Source organism: Centruroides sculpturatus, unplaced genomic scaffold (assembly GCF_000671375.1).
Source record: "Centruroides sculpturatus isolate CEXI.00-Female unplaced genomic scaffold, Cexi_2.0 scaffold149, whole genome shotgun sequence".
Taxonomy (NCBI): Eukaryota; Metazoa; Arthropoda; class Arachnida; order Scorpiones; family Buthidae; genus Centruroides; species Centruroides sculpturatus.
Window position 1 is genome coordinate 485,775 of NW_019384406.1, and position 23,563 is coordinate 509,337.

General features: G+C 28.4%; 1 protein-coding gene across 9 annotated transcripts in view; it reads right to left on the reverse strand.

Moving 5' to 3' along the window:
* The window catches only part of LOC111618864 (mesoderm induction early response protein 1-like), a 159,711-nt gene that overhangs the window by 83,275 nt on the left and 52,873 nt on the right, over positions 1–23,563 (reverse strand). For 2 of the 9 annotated variants that reach the window (XM_023360474.1, XM_023360472.1), the window contains one exon: positions 17,777–17,810. The exons of 4 other annotated variants lie outside the window; for them this stretch is intronic. In XM_023360474.1, the coding sequence (XP_023216242.1) occupies positions 17,777–17,795 (19 nt within the window). In that variant the 5' untranslated portion in view covers positions 17,796–17,810. Of the gene's footprint in view, positions 1–10,869; positions 10,906–14,045; positions 14,354–17,776; positions 17,811–23,563 lie in introns of those variants that run through there. 3 more of the 9 variants (XM_023360478.1, XM_023360475.1, XM_023360476.1) reach the window with 3 other exon arrangements.

Below are 23,563 nucleotides of genomic sequence, written 5' to 3' on the forward strand. Positions count from 1 at the left end.
TCTGTCAGCAATGATTAGGTGCATAGACCGTAAGATATTTTGTATAATTTTTTATTTAGATTTAGCTGGTCTTCACGCAAATTAGGATGAAGATAATTTAAATTTCAATTTTGAAAAAATATTTTTTTGTAAATAAATGTTTTCTTATACATAGTTAAATTAATTTTGTTTTGAATAGTTTGAAATACAGTTGACCCCCCCTATAACGTGGTAGATCCGTTCCACTTTATAAGAATTTTGCATTATAGGAATCCTTAAATACACGAGCCAATCACAGCCCGACATGTGTGAAGTTTATGGACTACAGCTGTTTGAAAGGTTTTCTTCCGTAAAATTAATCGATTCTAGACTAATTTGACTCAACATTTCCATAACACACATAATTTTTTGGGAATAATCTGTATAAACTATGCTATAAACATAAAGTTGTAGGATTACTTACTGAGTGTGCACCGTTCGACGACGCCATTGCTTAAGCTTGTTTTCGTTGCGGAGCAGCGCACCAAACGGCTGGCGCATTTTCTAATAAGTTATTTTTCTGAGAAAAATTTGCTGAACTTTGGAGACATCATTAATAGAAATAATTTTTATGGCCGTTGAATAAGAAATGCTTTTTTCACAAGAAATGTATAAAATTACAGTACTGTATTAGACTTACAGTACCTAATTTATATACTACACAGACGATAGTAAACTCAACTTACCCGCCTAAACTCTCCGTAGCATGTAAGTAATTCGGCTGTTCGTCCACTATTGGTCCAGATTCAACCAATCCTGTCGCGACATGAGTCGGCAATGACATTTTACTGCATTTTACGAGTCTCTTTTAGTGTCTTTATACGAATACGATCGTAATTTTTTTGCCACGATATACGAATCCACATTATATGAACCTGCATTATAGGGGGTCAACTGTATATATATTTTTATTAGTATTAATTCATAAAGTTATGGGATTACAGTTGTATATATGAAAAAAATCTATTAACATCATATGATAAACTGGATATATGTACTATACAGAACACCACTATTACCAATAAACCAGCAAAAACAAAATTTTAATGCCAAAATAAATGTTTTCAATTGTTTTTAATGATCATTGTCAGGCTGTACATTCAAAAATCAAGCAAAACATAGAATAAACATTTTAAACTGGATAGAATAAAACCTCTGTTAACTGCAGCTCAACAAAAGAAACAATTACAATGCCAAAAGAAAAAGAACATTACACCTATGAAGACTGAAAACATTGTTATTTTCAGATGAACCAATATTTCATATATCATTTGGAGAAATTAGTGATCTCACTTGTTTACTACAGTTAATAAACATCCTGTAATGTCAAGTCATGGGGTTATTTTGAAACTTGTGGTACTGGCTGTTTTTTTTAAATAAAACCATAAATTCAGAAACTTATCAGCAGATTTTGGAATTCTATCTTATTCCCTTAATAGATGTTCTGTTCAGTGATGATGCTTTTGAAACACATCACTATACTGTAATATCCAGCACATAATATACTAACTAAAAAATAAAAATAAAAAATGTTTTTAACGATTTTTAAATTATCATCATCAGCTAATTTTTGAAACATAGCCATAAGTAATAGAGATGCAAAAACATTCTCCAAAGCATGGAGATCTACTTTTTAAGTACAACTATAAATTAAACCTTATTACTTAAAAAAAAACATTTAGTTTCGTCATTGCTGACATCAGTATTTTTCAACCAATGAAATAATCATTCCATGCATTTTTAAAGTATCGTTAGAATTTTTATGTAATTGGGCTGAAAACATTTGCTTTTTCAATTATATGTATTTCTCAGCAACAAATAAGGTGTTTTGTTTCTATTTTCATGTAGATGTTTAACTGTTTTTAACACTTGAATTTTCATGTATATTTTCATTTTCAATGATTTTTAAATCACTAAAAAATGTTTGTTTTATTATTTTTTAGTTAGTACATTGTACACTGGATATTACTGGTGTAGCCATGTACTTTTGACTTAATAAATACAGTTTTTGTGTGTTATGTAGTTATCAATAATGATCTGACTCAAACTCATATATCACAGTCAACAAAGGTCCGGCTTGTGGAGCATGGAATAAATGTTTTAGATTGACCAGAAAACTTACTTTATCTTAATCGCATAGCACGTATTAACCGCTCGTTATAACTGAGAAGGCGGACATGTCAAGCATGCGCATCGGATAATTTTATAGCGCTGTTTGAACTCAAGAACGATCTTATCTGAACATCACTCGTTAATGGCTTCCGTTAACGACATTCGTTAAATTCGAACGGCATGCACGACATCGAATTTTAAAAGAACTATTTGATCACAGGAACGAAATTATTGGAACATCATTCGTCAATCGAATTTACGAGCTAAAACCTGATGAAGAGCCCAGAAGGGGTTCGAAAATGTTTGTTTTTTATGTTTAGTCGATCGTTCCACACCGTAAATTGGTTCAGTGTTTGTGTTTGATATATAGGTGTGGTGAGTAGTGAGTTTTTACCTTAATCCTATTGAAAATTTGTAAAATATTATGAAAAAAATATATATACAAACTGTGTGATCTTCACCTCTGGCCAAGTTAAAGCAAACTACAGCACAAGTTTGGAATGAAATAATTGCAGTGCAGCATTACAAAGTGAATCAATGCATTGCCAAATAATGGCAGTTATTATGACTAATGGAGAGCCTATATTATATTAACAAATTTTAGTTAAAATAGTACTAGTTACTTTTATAAAAAAAATAATTAAATACATTCTATTATTTTGAAAAGCACACACAAACTTAAACATTATTTATGTAAAATCAAAAGAAATAATAAACTTTATTTTTATCTTAATAAGTCCTAAAATAATAGTTAATCATTTATTTACTTTATTGTATGCTTTTTGTTCTTTATTAATTTAGTGTTAATACTTAAAATAATGAGCATGATTTCATAATTATAATTTTCCATTATTTTGAAATATAGTTGAATATTAAAGGTTTCAATTCTTGTTAATTTTAGTAATCAACCTTTTTTGATTTATATCAAAACAGCCAATTGCAAGTGTAAGAATATTATTACAAGTAAATGTTCCTTTTCCAAAGTAACCATTCATATTTTATCTACTTATTACTACTTAATTAATATAGACAACAATACTTGTAAGGTCTGAAATTTTCCAAATTATATAAAATATTATCATTATATTTGCTTTTATATTGAGAAAGTGAAATATAAAATTATTACAATCTCTGCAAAATTATTGGCTTAAAGCAATAAAAATATGTAACTACCAACAATCCAGCATGAAGAAGATTTAATTAAATGAAAAACAAATGTTTTCCTCTGTTTTTAATGGTCCTTATCAGGTTAAAGCCACTTAGAACTAATTGAATGCATGTTTTTAAAAAGAACAAAAATTTAAAAGTTCTGAACGTCATGAAATATGCACATGTCCAATGTTGCGTTTAACAAGGTCTTCAAACGACAACAGTTTTAAAAAATACATGGTCTATACAAAATATAAAATCCCAAACTTAATTCAAGACCTATTGTAAATCAAAGCATGCCCTCCACACAGTTGCTAGTGAGTCCATTTCTTTAGAAATAATTGCAATCTGTCTTTTAAACGCATTGAATATTTCTAGTCTTTCAAGATATTTCAGGTTGGCTGGGCTGATGATGACTGTTAAAAACAAAGGAAAACATTTGTTTTTCATTTAATTAAATCTACTTTATGCTGGTTTGTCAGTAATTACTTATTTTTATAAAATTATTTTTGCACAAACTGTATCCTTCACATTATAAATCAAATTCTTTTAAAATTTTGATTTCAAAAGATTAATTAGCGGTAAATAAAATGGAAAATTTAAATAATTAAACACACAATGTGTGTACTTAACTATTATCAATTATACCGTTTTCATTATAGTATCAAGATATTCAGTATAAATTAAAAAATATTAAAACTCAAGATCTGTATGAAATCTATCCCAAGATAAAATTGCAATTATTAATAAAATAAATTTATAAATATGGAAGACCATAGTAAGGATTTTACAGAATTTAACATTAAAAGTGTTTTCCATTGATTTTAAATAAATATGAACAAAAATTAAATAAAAAATTAAAAATATTTACAATTATACATAATATAAAGTTATATAAGATATCTAAATGAAACACTCAAAAATTAATGACTTTTTCCTTATTCATGACATCATCAATAACAATTTTTCAAAATAAATACAGAAAATAAAATATAGAAAAAGTGTTTTTAAATATTCTAAACTTTAAAAAAATTTAAAATATAGAAAAAAAAAAATTATTGTTAAAATCATGAAAACCTCAGGTAAGACCTAATCTGACCCTCCTCCTAACATACAGAATTTCTTAACCTACAAATTTTAGAATTTTCATTTTATATATTTTGTTATAATATTAAATAATTACAGTATCATATTACTTTAAACATAACCTAACTTCTCCTATAACTCTACTATTTCTGATTTAATTATTAATATGATTTGAGTCTAGAAGTAAGCAATTCTGCAATCTTTTATCAAATTTAATAATTATAATTAATTAATTAATTAATTAAAAATGTCTTTAGGAAAAGAACAACTTATCCTGGTCATTCTTTACTTCCATATGTTCTAAATTAATTAATTAATTCTAATTACTAAATTTGATAAAAGATAAAACAATTCAAGCAAGATTCATACAGGCACCAGTAACACCAATTAATTAATAAGATATTAAGAAATTTGGACTAAAGATAGATGGTTAAGCTGCCATTTCAAGTTTAATTTTATATATTTCTAATAAATTTATCTAGAATACAATGAAAGAAAAAAATCAACCCAAAGCAGGACTGTAGATGTGTATATGTGTTATCCGTTGCATTATCTGGACTTTCATCCAATCTTCACTTCCAGACCAATTAATTTAGTTATAACCATACTGGTCACTTACTATGACAAATGGAAATGACAATATACCCATGGCCCTCATGGTGCTCAGCTGACTTAAGGTTTAATCCAGCATGGTATATATTGTAGCCAGATATGAATCCAGTTGTAATATTTGATTAGTAATGTTTATTGGGTTGATTACATACTTGATAAAAGATACAAGAGTTGCCTACTTTTATAATCAAATTATATTAATAATTCAATCACAAAATAGCATAATTATAGCCTAAAAAGCATCTGAGAAAATGGTTTGACATTAGTCTAAGAAAATTTGGCATGTAAGACAAATTAAGTATAATATATGGATTGTAGTGCTGTTTGTATGTGCTTATGTTAAACTTTTAAATGTAATTATTACTGTTTTATCAAGACAGACAAAGCATTCATTTCAGAGATGATATATAACAAATACTTGAAAGTAACAACAGCATATCTGATAATCCATTTAATCATTTCAATCTAAAATAATGATTTCAAAAAATACAGTGTGATTGTAAAGTCACTTTGCAGTAGGCAGGAAAATGGAAGGAGCTTCCAGAAATGAAGTAATAAAGCACAGGTTACATGGGAGTGGCCCACTGTAAAGTGATTTTACAATCACACTGTATTTCTATTATTATAATTAAAACTTTCCATAAATATTATTATAATATAATAAACAATATTAATCCAATCCTAAAAACAAATGTAATAATTTGTTTTAAATAACTACTTTTTGTATTAATTTTTGGTTTCTTTATAATTTGATAGAATTACATCTGAAAATAAGAATAAAGTTCTATGACATTATACTAAATTAGAGGAAATGTAGTTTCAGACTCAAATTGATAAGTATTTCAAACTTTTTCACTTCTTAAAATTAATCAGCAGTCTGAACATTCTACATTTTTATTCTTAAGTGCTTAATTCATATTATAAGCATTTTTTAATTTCTTACTATTGTTTCTTTTTACTAAAATTAAAATTTCTTGAAATTACTGGTTTATAACTATTATAATTCCTAAAAGGAGAAAAAAATAATTTTAACAAAGAAAAAATAAAAACACAACAAGCAGAATGTAAAAATTAATTAAAAAACAATAATATAAAATGCTTACAAACTGATAAATTAAGTCATTATTCTTGATGAAAGAAATATTTTTTCTCTCCTTTTAAATCAATATATATGGTATATTTATGGAAATACAAACATAACAGATATCTGATATAAACTTATTCATTTAATTCAGTGGTTTTCAACCTTTCCATGTGCTTGACATCCTAACTTGCTTTAGGTCCAACACCCTTCTGAAAATACTGGAGATGGATGATAATATACTATAAATAATAGAAAAATACAATGCGATAAATTTTCATCTTTATAATTTGTTAATAATATCTTTGTAATAATGCATTCATAGCATTTATACTGTTCATATGCATAATTGTGAAATAAAGCAGCTTAAATTGACTATTAGTCTAAACTGTGTTTAATGAAAAATTTGGACTTAGTGATGAGTACCAATGTCTTACTATTCAATCATATTGCTGGCAAAACAGCTCATATTTTATTCAACAACCATTTTCAGCTTATCTGTTTTCTCTATTGCTATGAGGATTGCAACATTTTTTGTCTATCTTGATATTTAAATTTTAAAATCTTGACATTTCCATTCCATATGTGACACACTGGGTAAAAATCACTGATTTTAACAGTAAAATTTATATCAGACATTCTATGTATAATGTTCAAAACTATAATTTCTGAAAGTGAATATAAAAGTTTATTTTACATTGTTTTAAATCTCTATATTACTTCAGAAAATTTTTTAAAAAGTCTAAATAATAATTAATAACTAAAATGACTTTGACACTCAGGCAGTTAAGAAAATACATTTATTTACAAATATACAGTGTCTGTTTAACTATTGGTCTTACTGAAAATAATTTTGTGATTCTATCATCACAATCTTTAAATTCAGAAGTAAACAAACAAAATTTATACACATTTGAATTTTAAACAAAAACTTGTCATTTCTGACAATAAAACAGAAAATATAGTTGCTACTGATCAATGAATAATAATTGAATTTCAAAATAAGAAAACTTTAAGAGATTTATAATAAAATATTAAGAAAAAATAACACATTTTTAGAGGCTTTGTTTAAAAGTTTAGCAGCTTTTGATATTTAGTTTATTCATAGAGATATTTTTATTAATTTATCATCAACAAACTTTATTTGATTCTTTTAAATATATATGTTTATATATTTTAAATATTAAGAATCAAATCAATATTATTATTTTATTATTTGTAATAAACTAATATCTACTATATATACTATGGTATATAGTAGTTTATATCATACATGCATAATACATGTGCACAGTAGAATCCACTTATTGTAATTACTTTGGAACACTCTTAAACTAATAGAGAGATTGAGGCACACGTTTTAAACATGTAAACGTGTACGTGTGACGTTCGGCGCCGCTTTCCCGTAAGCCTAAAAGTTTGACGATGGTGTTTGGAATGTCGAGCGTGATTCCACCGACTATCCAAACACCACTGTCAAACTTTTAGGCTTATGGGAAAGCGGCGCCGAACGTCCGACCTACACGTTTACACGTTTAAAACGTCTGCCTCAACCTCTCTAATGATAATAACTAACAATATTTAGCAGGATAGTAAATACAGGTATCCCTGACTTTAAGATACTTTTTTGATTATATCTCCATTTATTATTTTCAGCACTTACCTTGCTCTTAAGGGATTTCCAAGATTATTTTTTATTCATTATTTTTACTTTTGTATCTTTTTTTAGGTCTATCACTATTGCACACTTAATAAATGATAATGTTAATAAGTTTTTTAGACTATTATATGCTCTAGCTACTATTAATGAATTTCAGACATCCATTTTTGTATCCAGGTATTTATATTTATGATTATCTGTTTAAAAGATTACATGTGTATAATATAAATTAACATAAATAAGCAAAATGATTAAATTTAGAAAATATTTACTAAACTTTTTAGTTGATTTAATTGAACATTCTAATAAATTATTGTTTTCAATTTTTAAAAGATTTATTTGGGAACTTAAATTTTTAATTGGTTAAAACTATTAAATTGATGATTCTAAAAACATAATACAGTCAAATCTTGTTAATGTGTTTTTCAAGGAAACTGAGAAAAATATTGTATATTGTATAAGTGAGAAAATCATACAAGTAAAATTATATAATATTCAATTAAAAACTTACAGTTAAAGACAACATAGAATTCAAGGCACATACGCATCGGCTTCTTTACGTATGTCTTAAAATTTTAATGTAAACTTGCACTTATGACTCTATTCTGATCAGCTTATACGTTGTCTTTGTTAAGGCACATGCCTGCCAATTTTATACGTGTTTACAAAATGTTTTTAATTTAAAGTCTAAAATTTACTTGTTCTTAATAGCCATTCTAATTGGCTCTTATGTTATGCATGTTAAGGTGCACGCGTGCCAATTTTTTGCGTTTACAAAAAAGGCTTCTTAATTTCAATGAACTTAATTAATAGCCATTCCAATTGAAGTTTGTTTGTTTTAAGACAAATGCACACCAATTTTAAATGTTGTTAATTCTAAAATTTAAATCTTTATTTTTTAACAGTAGAGTATCGATTATCTGACTCAAATGGGGACTGGGGTTGGTCGGATAATTGAAAAGTCGGATAACCGAAAAGTATGAAAAAATCCATTACAGTAGAGCCTCGATTATCCGACCCAATTGGGGACTGGGGTTGGTCGGATAATTGAAAAGTCGGATAACCGAAAAGTATGAAAAAATCCATTATTAGTGTAGTATATTATTGTATCCCATGTAATTAGTATATCGCTATTAACCTACTTCACGTTGAATTTTCCTCCATGTTAAGCCTATCAAAGTTTTTTTAAAAATAATAATCATCGCTATTGTATCGTTAAAAATTAGAAAATTAAGCCTCGTTTAAATACTAGCTCCCTTTCATGGTTGATCCAGTGTTGCCACCTAAACAAGTAAAAATAATATTAAGTAGCCAAGACATAGCCAAATATTGTAGCGCCACATCACTAGCGGACACTTGAATTTGCCGACTAGAATGGTCGGTTAACCAATGTGACGGTTAATCGGGGGTAGGATAATCGATGCTCTACTGTAGTTATATTCCAAAAATGGCTAATATCATTAATGCTTAAATTTAAATGTTCTGTTCAAATTCTCTATTCGATTTTGAATTGCCTGAAGACGACGTACATATTTATGTTGAAAGCACTTGCAAGATTAAAATATTTCTTTTAATTCTCTTTAACACCTCCTAGTCTGAAGTTTTTAATTGAGTTAACTGTTGGCATGACATCCAAGTCAAATATTTATATAATATTCTTAATGGCTACTAATTTGCTACTACTCCAAAGGATTTATCAGCATACAGTTCTTTAATTTGAAAGATGACTAAGAAATTTCTTTATTAATTTAATTTAGTTCTTTGCCCGAGTTAACTCGGGCATGTTACATAGCCTTACATAAAACTCGGTCCTTTCGGCCCCCCAAAATTTTTTTTTAATTTTTGGAATGTTTTTTAAGTCTCCAAATTTTTTCAAAAATTTTTACCCACGCAAAAAAATTTTATCGCGATTTTAATGAACCTTTGATAAGGTTCGATTAAGGCTTAATTGTTTTTTAATGGGAGTTTTTTATCAAATTTATTTCATGGTTCCTAAGTTGTAGTGCATGGATTTTCCTTCGGTAAAGTTATTTAAAGCTGCTTTCTGATGTCAAAAACGACCTCCAATAGTTTTTTAATTTTTTTAATTAATAGATTTTATTATATACACGTTTAATTAAGTCGGGGGGGGTCGGAAATCGCAATTAAAATTTGAATTGTTTAAAAATATTTAAAAATATATGGCCAGCTAGAACTCACCCTACTTTAAACCCTTGTCCTCCCGAGACTTCTATGAGAATGTCCCGGGAAATACGACTCCAGCAGTGTTTAAGGTCATCCAGCTGTGTAAACAATGACTCATCGGTGTCAAATTTCGCAGAAAGGCGAGACAAAGGAAAATAAAGTTTGAAGCTTTTTCTTCAAAATTAACGCATTTCTTTCGTTTTTTTCAGTTTTAAGTATTTTTTTATGTTTAATTACATTAATATCAAAAATTGCTGGGAACTTAAGGTGTTAAACCAATATGTGCACTTTGGGTTCATCAATACCCATCATCAATTGGTATCTTTTTTTTCTGTTAAACAAAACAAATTATTCTAACTTTACCTTAAATTTATCATATATATTAAAATGTTCTTTCAACATGAAATAACTTTTTAAATTATTATTTAAAATTATAAGTAACATTCATATTTATAATATACAGTAATACCTCGACTTACGCGAACCCGAAGTTACGCGATTTTCAAATCTCGTCGATTCATCTTTTGTTTGAGCGCTATACAACTTTTGATTACTCACTCCCCCCATACTATTGTTCAGCTTACATGTTCGGACGTGTTGTGCAGAATCGACACACAGCTACAATTTATTTTGTGTTATTTATTTCTGTGTTTGTTATATCTATGGAGACTCGAGAGACTCTATGTGGTGATTTCTTGTAACCGTGAACGAATGAAAGGATGAGATAAGATTAACGAGAACATTTATTAGCTTACATACATCCGACTTGAATTTTACACAAATTACGAAATTATACCCCGACTTACGCGGTTATCACTCGGTCCCACCTATCGCGTAAGTTCGGGGTATTACTGTATTTAAAAACTGTTTTCCACTTCCATAACTATCTTTTTACATTTTAAAATTAAACAATTTATATTACACAATTTTAAACTTCCATAACTTTATAAATATTTTAATATCTTACCATACATATATGTGCTTATTTAACATTTGATTTTGATTACCTACTGTTATTATCTCTATTGTCTCTTTAGCATGCAAATATTTACATATTATGTGTGTCACCTGGTGTTCAGAATTGGTGATCATAACATTTCATTTAATTACATTCCTTCATTTTCATTAAAATTCATTAATGTATTTTTACTTTTTTGTTTTTTAATTTTCTTTTAAGATTATTATTATTTTTCTTTAGTATTTTTATTTTACTTATGCTAATCTCAAAACCTTGCGAGATTAATATAAATAAAAATTAAACTGACAAACCTGGCACACTATACACAAATTTTAACAACAATATCACATGATTCTTAAATCCAACTGTATATATAGGGCACGTTCGTAAAGTCGAACGAGTTAAACGAGAATGACGTCATCGTTATTCTTATTTCGTTAGACTTTTCGAACGATTCGCTTAGAACTAAATGGCTGTTTCTAAAATCGAAGATACAAATGTTGCTAGTACAGCCTTATCCGAAATATTTTTCTTAGATTGCTTCGGGTGGACAGTTACTGCAATCATTTCATCTTTTAATTCACAATTTAAACACTCGAGTAGATTTAGAAACATCGATATCGTCGGGCGCCATTTTCTTAACGAAGTAAACTAACTCTTTCCTTCGTGAACTTCGTTAGAGTTTCGTTCGAAACGTCATCACCGCAGAGCATGTGCACTGAACGAGACTACTACTATTCGAACGATTCGATACTAACGCGTTTAACTCGTTTGACTTTACGAACGTACCCATAGTGTACTGTTGTCACAGTACATTGTACAGTTCATCATATGTAATATATCATATAGTACTGTACAGTACATCAATTCTTCATATGTGTTGTGTGTGTTTGTGTATTTTTATGATGTGTAAATTTTTATTTATTTGTGTTCTCCCGATATAACACCTATGTAAATTACACCCACATATTTAGTCAATATTTCATTAATTTTTACTAGTTCAACGCAATACTGAAGGAACTAAACACTAACCATAATCATCAGCTGATAATTATTAGATTCAAAACATTTTCAGTCTTTTCAAGGCTATCCTCAGGATATGATTCTCTCCAAAGCACAATCAAAATACAAACAAACAGACGTTCAGATGATTGGTATTAAAAAATTAGTCCTTATACCCTACTAATCCCATAGGTTAATAGGTTATAGATCCCAATATCCTATTATTTGTGTTTGAATTGTAATTTGGAGACAATTGCATAAAGAGGATGGCCTTGGAAAGGCTGAAATACTAGCTGTTACCCGCGACTTTGCCCGCGGAAGTTTTGCAAGCAAACCCTATTTATATTCAGTATTTCAATAATCGTAGTAATTGTTATATAACACCTACCACTGAGAATGATGAGAATTGCCGAGAATCAAACGAAATGTTTTCAATTTGACGAATTTTCTGGAACGTTTACAATCGTTCTATAATCGAACCAATATGCAATAACAAATTTGAATTTAAAACGGTTCGAACATTTGGTTAAAAAATCAAAATATATAAAAATGTTTATAACAATGTCTGAAATGAAATGCTCTCACCCCGCTGGGAATTCCAACAAATCCCTTCTTAGTGTGCATTCCCATGGCGTACTCTACTAAAATGCAGTTAGAAACAAAAAATCAATCTAAAATATTACAGTAGAAGCCGTTCTTCCGGTTAAGCCTTAATGCTCTCCCTCTCCCCCCGCTGGGGAATTCCGACAAATCCTTTCTTAGTGTGCATTCCCATGGCGTACTCTACTAAAATGCAGTTAGAAACAAAAAATCGCATCTAAAATATTACAGTAGAAGCCGTTCTTCCGGTTAAGCCTTAATCCTCTACCTCTCCCGTGGGGGAATTTCGAAAAATCCCTTCTTAGTGTGCATTTCCATGACGTACCCTAACTGTCGACCAAATTTCACCTCTTAAGGTTAAGCAGTTTGCTCTGGGCAATGATGAATCAGTGAGTGAATGAGTGAGTCATTCAGTCAGTCAGGATAAGCAATTTTATATATTTAGATAATAGTTAATTGGTTTTAACATTCTCATCAACAACACTATAAGAGAAAAATGTAAATTAATACAAATTTTTTAAAAATCAGAAACAGCACAAGCCCATTGGGTATGAAATGCCAGAGGACATGCTCTATAAAATTTTTCATATCCAGGTATGAAAATTTCTATAATGTTCAGCAATACTAGCAAATGAAAACAAACTATAATTTGCTTTAAGTTGATATTTTATTTTAAAGTGGTGATCTGAAACCTAAAACTGCTGTTTAGTAAGATATGTCTCTAAGACTGCAGTTAGTGAATTTTTGGTTTTATTGACTAACATTAAAAGTATATGCAGACCCATCTTTTGTACGTGCGAGGCCCTGGGCCAAGAAATGGAGGCCCCATTAAGGAATTCATAATAGACAGTTAATATTCATAAATTTTTTCAATTAGCTTTCTCTGCTAAACATATTGTTATATTTTTATGTTTAATAAAATTTATCAAACATATCTTTTGATTGTTTACTGTTTATAATAATTTTATTACTTGTTGCTCTATTCAATTTTGCATATTTTTGAGGTCTTAAATGTTAGGAGGCCCCTGGGCCCATGCCCAGTAGGACCACACTTAAAAACGGGCCTGAGTATACGTTAAAACAATTAAAAAAATGTATAATTTGGAGATTTTATTAATTATTAATAACAACTGTGCATTCATTATCAGCCAGATATTGAGAATGATAAGTTTAAAAATGCCTATCTGATGATAATGATAACTATAATACTAACTCTGATTATAATAAGCAAAATTTTGTGTGTATTTTAACTTGTATCTTTTGAAAAGTGTTAATTACGATAACATTAAACAGCTGATGATAGCATCAGTGATTACAATAAGTAGATTTCTTTGTTTATGTATATATATTAACTCTAGATATTTTTATATTTAAGACTGCTATATTATATACAGCATCCTTGAAAAGAGATTAATTAGAAGAATAATTATCAAAAGCTGCTATATTTAACATCATATATATCCCTGAAAGTTACAATCCTAAATGAACAAATTAAACACTTACAAGATAATTTACTAATTAAAGGCATAAACAATAACAACATAAATTTGTATAAAATATAGTGCAATATGAAAAGACATCACTTGAATTTGGAATTAAAGCTGGATCAGCTGAATATTGAAGTAGTCAGTCCACTTCTTGAATATGGGGATAAAGAAAGATGTTGCATTAAATGAAACCACGGTTATGATAAACATACGTACACATCACTTTATTTTCCATGGAATCCCCACGATCCTGAAAAATACAAATTAGTGGCATTTAGGAGCCTTTGGAGCAGGGTTTTTACCCAATGCTCATAAGTTTGTTTATGATATAGAGAAAATAATGTAAACACAAATAATTATTTAGTAGTAGCAAACTGAATAATTAAAAAAGATATCAATATCAAATGCACTAAAAAAAGCAAAAAATGTTTCTGAGTGTAATCCAGATAAAATTATTTATTTCAATTTTATATTACATCTCAGACACATTTTCTAATTTGTCAAAGAATAAGTTTTTTAACTAGTTAAAGTCATAATAAGATAACAATTAACAATACCAAAGAATTATAAATTAGAAATTGCACCAAAATAAAGTGAAAATATTTCAACAAGTTATAATTTTAAATAATAAATGTACAAATACAAATGAAATAAAAATGAGTCAATAATGATCAATACTAAGTGATTTCACCTATAATAATTAGCTAAATTCATTAATAAACTTATTCCACTGTGTCATTATTCCNAGACCCAAATAGGCTTCCAGGGATATACAGTATTCCATTAAAAGATAACAGATGGGATAGGCCTTTAGTGTATATCGGATCCACCAAGCATTCATTGGCCACAAGATTAAAAGAGCATAAATCAGACATCGAACATAATAAATGTACGACAGCCCTATCTACGTATGCGACGAACCCGGACATCACACCTTTCTTCGATGAAGCGCAGGTTATTCGCACCACCCAACACCCAGAACAACTAAGAACTTTGGAGGCAGTGGAAATCTTTAAAGCCGATTGCAAATCCGCATGCATTAATTTCAAAGAAGAAATAAATCTCTCTGCAGCATGGCAATTTTTAATTGACGATAAATCATAATATATTTTATAAGATAAATTTTTTGAGGTATTGCACACAACGAATCCCCATTGGTAAAAATTATTTTTTAAATAACACGTAGATTCCTTCCATTTTCGAAATTTTTTCGAAAAATGGCACGTTCCATATTTTTCAAAAACATTCGAATTAAAGAATCCGGTTACAACGAAAGCTAAAATAAAATAAGCCTGAAGAAGATCCCAGAAGGGGAATCGAAAACGTTTGCCGATTTCAAAGAATTTTCGCACTGGTTGCTGGTTAATTGTAGATAGTTGGAGTATAAAATATTTTGTTCAAAAAACAAAAATAAGTAATCAAAAAAATGAAAATATAGTAAATATCAAAAATGTTGAAACTTTAAAGTATCAATTGAAATTGTATTTAAATAATATGATAAATTAAACTTGATCTGAACTTAAATTTATACTAATTAAATATCAAATATATTTAAATGCCAGTTCACCTGAGGATGGCCTATTCCATTAGGCTGAAAACATTTGTGTTTAAATAAAGTATTCTCAGTAATAGAAGGTATTAACTGTTTTATTAAGTGTTTTTAAATTTATACATTAAATTATAATATTTAACATAAATTATATTATTATTTAATTTTGATTACTAATATGAAGATTTAAAACTGTTAAATTAACTAAATGGTGAGGTTATATTTATTTTAACTAAATTCTTTAAACAAATAATGTTTTCAAGGTTCTCATCACTTAAATAAATGATTAGTCTTTTAAGTCTGTCAAATTAAGTAACACAAAGTCAATATATGAGTGTACAATTAAAAAATACTGTATTGTTCTATTTTAAAAATTCTGTTTCNCCGAGAATCAAACGAAATGTTTTCAATTTGACGAATTTTCTGGAACGTTTACAATCGTTCTATAATCGAACCAATATGCAATAACAAATTTGAATTTAAAACGGTTCGAACATTTGGTTAAAAAATCAAAATATATAAAAATGTTTATAACAATGTCTGAAATGAAATGCTCTCACCCCGCTGGGAATTCCGACAAATCCCTTCTTAGTGTGCATTCCCATGGCGTACTCTACTAAAATGCAGTTAGAAACAAAAAATCAATCTAAAATATTACAGTAGAAGCCGTTCTTCCGGTTAAGCCTTAATGCTCTCCCTCTCCCCCCGCTGGGGAATTCCGACAAATCCTTTCTTAGTGTGCATTCCCATGGCGTACTCTACTAAAATGCAGTTAGAAACAAAAAATCGCATCTAAAATATTACAGTAGAAGCCGTTCTTCCGGTTAAGCCTTAATCCTCTACCTCTCCCGTGGGGGAATTTCGAAAAATCCCTTCTTAGTGTGCATTTCCATGACGTACCCTAACTGTCGACCAAATTTCACCTCTTAAGGTTAAGCAGTTTGCTCTGGGCAATGATGAATCAGTGAGTGAATGAGTGAGTCATTCAGTCAGTCAGGATAAGCAATTTTATATATTTAGATAATAGTTAATTGGTTTTAACATTCTCATCAACAACACTATAAGAGAAAAATGTAAATTAATACAAATTTTTTAAAAATCAGAAACAGCACAAGCCCATTGGGTATGAAATGCCAGAGGACATGCTCTATAAAATTTTTCATATCCAGGTATGAAAATTTCTATAATGTTCAGCAATACTAGCAAATGAAAACAAACTATAATTTGCTTTAAGTTGATATTTTATTTTAAAGTGGTGATCTGAAACCTAAAACTGCTGTTTAGTAAGATATGTCTCTAAGACTGCAGTTAGTGAATTTTTGGTTTTATTGACTAACATTAAAAGTATATGCAGACCCATCTTTTGTACGTGCGAGGCCCTGGGCCAAGAAATGGAGGCCCCATTAAGGAATTCATAATAGACAGTTAATATTCATAAATTTTTTCAATTAGCTTTCTCTGCTAAACATATTGTTATATTTTTATGTTTAATAAAATTTATCAAACATATCTTTTGATTGTTTACTGTTTATAATAATTTTATTACTTGTTGCTCTATTCAATTTTGCATATTTTTGAGGTTTCAAATGTTAGGAGGCCCCTGGGCCCATGCCCAGTAGGACCACACTTAAAAACGGGCCTGAGTATACGTTAAAACAATTAAAAAAATGTATAATTTGGAGATTTTATTAATTATTAATAACAACTGTGCATTCATTATCAGCCAGATATTGAGAATGATAAGTTTAAAAATGCCTATCTGATGATAATGATAACTATAATACTAACTCTGATTATAATAAGCAAAATTTTGTGTGTATTTTAACTTGTATCTTTTGAAAAGTGTTAATTACGATAACATTAAACAGCTGATGATAGCATCAGTGATTACAATAAGTAGATTTCTTTGTTTATGTATATATATTAACTCTAGATATTTTTATATTTAAGACTGCTATATTATATACAGCATCCTTGAAAAGAGATTAATTAGAAGAATAATTATCAAAAGCTGCTATATTTAACATCATATATATCCCTGAAAGTTACAATCCTAAATGAACAAATTAAACACTTACAAGATAATTTACTAATTAAAGGCATAAACAATAACAACATAAATTTGTATAAAATATAGTGCAATATGAAAAGACATCACTTGAATTTGGAATTAAAGCTGGATCAGCTGAATATTGAAGTAGTCAGTCCACTTCTTGAATATGGGGATAAAGAAAGATGTTGCATTAAATGAAACCACGGTTATGATAAACATACGTACACATCACTTTATTTTCCATGGAATCCCCACGATCCTGAAAAATACAAATTAGTGGCATTTAGGAGCCTTTGGAGCAGGGTTTTTACCCAATGCTCATAAGTTTGTTTATGATATAGAGAAAATAATGTAAACACAAATAATTATTTAGTAGTAGCAAACTGAATAATTAAAAAAGATATCAATATCAAATGCACTAAAAAAAGCAAAAAATGTTTCTGAGTGTAATCCAGATAAAATTATTTATTTCAATTTTATATTACATCTCAGACACATTTTCTAATTTGTCAAAGAATAAGTTTTTTAACTAGTTAAAGTCATAATAAGATAACAATTAACAATACCAAAGAATTATAAATTAGAAATTGCACCAAAATAAAGTGAAAATATTTCAACAAGTTATAATTTTAAATAATAAATGTACAAATACAAATGAAATAAAAATGAGTCAATAATGATCAATACTAAGTGATTTCACCTATAATAATTAGCTAAATTCATTAATAAACTTATTCCACTGTGTCATTATTCCAAAATTTCATCATACAGAGAGTTTGATAATTTCATTAGTTTTAAAAGTCAGTTTTTTTTATTGTATTTTAACTGTAGCATAAGCAGTCGCTTATTCCAGTTACATAATTTTCTTTATATTGTGTTTTTGGATTTGATTATTTAAATCTCAGATATGATCATTTTACTTATTTATTTCTTTTAACATATGCAAAATATATTTATTTATATAAATACTTCTTGGTATTACATTTCATAATCAAGCATTACTTTTAAAACTATTTTTGATCCAATAATAAATTTATTTTTTTCTTGTTCTATGAACAATTTTGTAAACACTCCAAACCTTCTTCATAGAACCTTATAAACAATTCTCCAGTAACTTTTTACATTGATAATAACTAATGTTTTCAATTCTTTAGATGGATCATTAGTTGTTATCAAGGTAATAAGCTACTGGAGAATTGTTTAGAAGGTTCTAGAAAGGTTTAGAACTATACTTCTACTCCAGAATTAATAAGTGTGAGTAGAACATTTTGTAAATGTTTGATTTACAATTTTTTGTAATTACAACTTATTTTCATATTTATAGATTTATTTCTAGGTAATAAATTCACAATTATCTTAATGTAAATAATGTACCATGAAAAATACTGAAATATATAGAATGTAAACACGAACATTATATCAAGCTATATCTTGTATTTGCTACATAATAACTAAATGTAATTGCATTATACCAACTCTCCACTTAGCATGATCGTATTGCTGTCACCTGATGATTCATAGAGCAATGCAATCACTGCCTATATGCACTTTGTGCAAAAAGGAAAGTGATTTGTAATGAATTGTGGAAAATTTTATAAACAGCAGCAAAACTTTCAACTTAAAGTATATAAATATCTTCTGAAACCCGATTCATTAGTATAAAGTCATACCAACTGCCAAATAATATCAGGCTATTTTCACTGAAAAAGTGCCTGATATTATTCAGCAGTTGGTGTGTCTTTAAAGTTAAGTTTTATATTTTTCAATTTAATTTTGTATTTAATTTTTTAAATCTAGTATTTGCTATTTTTTGCACTGTTTTCAAATTTCCACACCACACTATATAGTGCTAAGAATGATGGGTAAAAATATGATGTCACATAGACTTGAAATTATGGGTACTGCATGCCAATTGGTTGCTATATAGAATTCCCTTGTGAAAATATGTTGTCCCAGTACTCCATTGCCAAAGTGATTTGAAGGTGATTTTACTGTGCATGAGCAGTGATAAAAAATTGCCTCAAAATCGTGCTAAGTGGCGAGCCAGCATTAGAGTATAAGTAATCAGTAATGGGCTATTTGTTGATATGGATGCTAAGCTTTCCTCATCCTTTTTCATATGGGTGTAAACCTTATTATATAAAAGATAACAGCATAGATTAAATTACAAAGTTATAGAATATCTCAAGAACAGCACAGTATGTTTTTTTCTGGTTAAAACACTTAAAAGAAACAGCAGCTGACCACTCATTTTTCTGAGAGTATAATTTTAATTTTGCTGTAAAGAAAAAGTAAACAAATAACTTATTAATATATAAAGATATAAACAAGTTGATTACATTTTGAAAAATATTTGTTATTCAAAAATGTGGAAAACAAAAATAATAGCTAGGACAAATTCAACAATTGTATAAAGCAAATTTGACAGTATAATGAGAATAACCATTAGTTTTATAAAAAAATTATCTACTGAGATAAGTTCTGTGACTCTTCTAAGCAATAAAATAAGCAATCACATTAAAGTTAAAATAATAAAGGAAAAATTGCCACCCACAAAGTCCACAAAATTTACACGATTTAATTATTTCAAAATAGAAAGAAATGAAAAAATAAAATAAAATTTCTAAAACAGCATGACAAAAGCTGTTAACAAAATACAATGAAATTTAAAAGAATTTCAGAGGTAGCAAAAAGGTCTGGGAGAAAGCCACAACAAAACTGTAAGATTATCATTTAATTACTTCAGAAAACAACAGCTACTGATCTGAAAGTAAACAAGCTTCAATAACTGGCATATTTGTTTCTATAAAAACTACAATCTGATATCTTAAAGACCATGACTATTCATTCTATAAAGCATAAAATAAAACTTCTTATACAAAAAATGAATAAATAGATATATTAAAGGACCTTAAAATATCACAAGTGGACAAATTAGAACTGGCATCATGCTACATTTATTGATAAATTCCAATTTTGTTTAAACAATGTTATTCATCATTATAAAATAGTAAGCAAAGCAATTTATAATAAAAACAAAAAAACGGGAAAATATCAACCATCTTGTCTATCCAGATCTATAAAATTTTCTTGTGGCATAATAGTTCATGATATAATGTGTATCTAAGTTTAAATATAGTTTATGAAATATAAACTATTCAAACCTATACAGGAAAATGTGAGTAGTGACTGAAATATTGAGATAATAGTCAAATCTAAAAATAACTCTTACTTTCAACCTCGTAACCGAAGTGTATGTATAATACTTCAGCCAATGTTGATGCCCCTTCTTCTTCAGGCTTTTTTTCGATAACATATACTCCGGTTACGAGGTTGAAAATAAGAGTTATTTTTAGTACATTCCAGTGTGTGGAGAAGAATAAATAGCCAAATCTTTGCATTTCAACAAAAAATTTGTTTATGAAGTTAACTTTATTTATCAGTAACACAATGTATAGTGCTTGTCATAAAGCCAAAAAGGCAATGGCAGGATTAGAAGAACACGATGTTTTAGTGTTATATTAGAGTCACTCAGAAGATACAGTCATGATAATTAATATCTGTATCAGAGTAACTCAAATGTGATCATATCCATATAAAATAATATTAGAATATCAGCATTGGAAACTGCATAATCAATGTAGCAGATAAACAAAAGACTTGCTCAGGACAGAGATGCTGCACATTGGAGAAAGGAAAAATTTCTGAAAATTACAACAAAGATGAATTAAAAGAAATTATAAAATTAAAACTTAGCAATTTGCTTCTTACAGTGGTTTTGTAAGCTTCTTAATTTCCTATCTAAAATCTGTAGGGGTAACATTCTGCTGATAAAAAAAATGTTCATTGTCATATGATTTGTGCATTGTCATTTATTTGTCTCTTGATAATCAATAATAAAATAATACAATTTGTAAAGACATTTAATAATTAAAAAGTAATAATTCAAACTTTTGCCATAATTAATTGGGCTATTATTATGCTATACTTATTGAGTAACTGGCAAGTGCACCGCATGATAAGTGGAGATACAGGTTCATGTCCTGCTCTAGGCTAGTTCTTTTCTTCCAGAATGTTCTAAATTATTTAATAAATTATTCAATTATAATTATTAATTTAGATAAGAGATGGCATCTAATGTCTACCTCTAGTACCAAATTACTTAGTTTCTAATTATTAATTATAGCATAATAATAGCTCAATTAATTACAATGATAGTTTGGATTAGTATCAGCATATTGGGCTTCAGGGTGTTGATATACAGTCAAACCTGTCTATAACATAACCCTCAGAGACCAAATAACTCTTCCATAGGTGACAGGTTTCCACTGTATACAGGTTACCTACTGTAGGTATATCTGATTAATGCAATTAACAAATTTCTCAATGTTACCATGTATATCAAAATCTCATTAATCAAATACAGTGGTACCTTGGTACTTGACTGAACAATCACCACCCGCTAGAACAAATTTTCAGTTAATAACAAATATTTTTATTTTAACTTTAATTTTTTCATTCATCCACAAAAAAGTTCTCTCAGATAAAAATGAGTAACCAATTTAAGAATAAAATAAACCTTACAGCTGCGTACCTTCATCTGGCAAAATTATACTCAATTCAGTTCATTTTTATCATAAGTGAAAAAAAAAAACTGCATGCAGAACACCAACATCGGCATGTTTTACAGCCATTTCAAGTGGATGTAATGTTTCAATGATATATGTCTGTGACACACTAAGATTTGTTGCAAATTTACAGGTTGTTATTTCTCAATCTTTAACAATTTCTTCTTGCAATTTCACTTCCAACAGCTTTTGGGGCTCATACATTTTGTATCCTTTAGTTCAAAATTTCCTGAACAAAACTTTCAAAACCACATTTGGAGTTTAGAAGCATCTTCCCCATAGACAGTATGAGTATTTTTTACTGTTTGAATAGCGTGATATCCTTTATGAAACTTAAAAAGCATGCATAATATGCCTGATGTGCATTTTATCTGCAGACATTTCAACTTGATTTTATTCAAAAATGTGATGTAAATAAGCTTCAAAACATAGCATACAATTTTACATCAGGATTAACGTGTTAAATTTCACAACTTATAATTACATCACATATTTATGTTAAGTAAAATGATTGAATTTTACTTAACATAATGAATTTTGAAATGATTGTCTTTCTGGTGTTTACATGAATAATTCTATTAATAAGACATAATTATATCATATCTATATGAATTTTCTAGATCTGTCATTGGAAAAACTTTTTTTCACACCAAAACAGACTTGTTAATTTATGAAAACTTTCAATTTTCTTGACTGAAGTGTCAGAATCATATATTATTAATTGTGATTGATAATCTATGCTTAAAATATATTTTAAACAAAGATCAGCTTACAGATATTTATTAAAGTGTCAACAGACATGTAAATAACACCACAAGTAGAAGTGAACAGGTCCATCAGCACATCTGTCTTTTGTGTCTTCTTGACATAGACAACAAGATACCCTGTCACATTTTATCATATCAATAAAACTTTTTGAGGTGATAAAGAGTAAAATAATTTTAGAACTTTTTCTGGTTATAGGAAAATTGTTTCAAATTATGTGCAGTGGCCCACAATCTCACTATCAAAGTCAGAAAGTTTTTTTAGCAGAATCTTCATATGACAGACAGAAAATTCTGTAAAGAATTCTGCCTAATAAAATTTTTATTAGCATAGAGCATAATAAAACTACAGCTACTTCAATTAATTAGATAATATAGCTTCATCAAAAAAATGTTCATGATATAATATACATTAACACAAAAAGTATACTGATATTTAACTTAGAAAAGTACTGATAAAAAATTAAATATTTAAGCGACATTAAACATTCAACTATATCATCTACAAAAACATTAAATAGAATTATTTCTATTCTATTTTTATATACAGTGGATTTCAGTAAATTGAAAATCCTACATTCAAATATAAAATATTTTAATTAATGTGCTTTCTCACCACA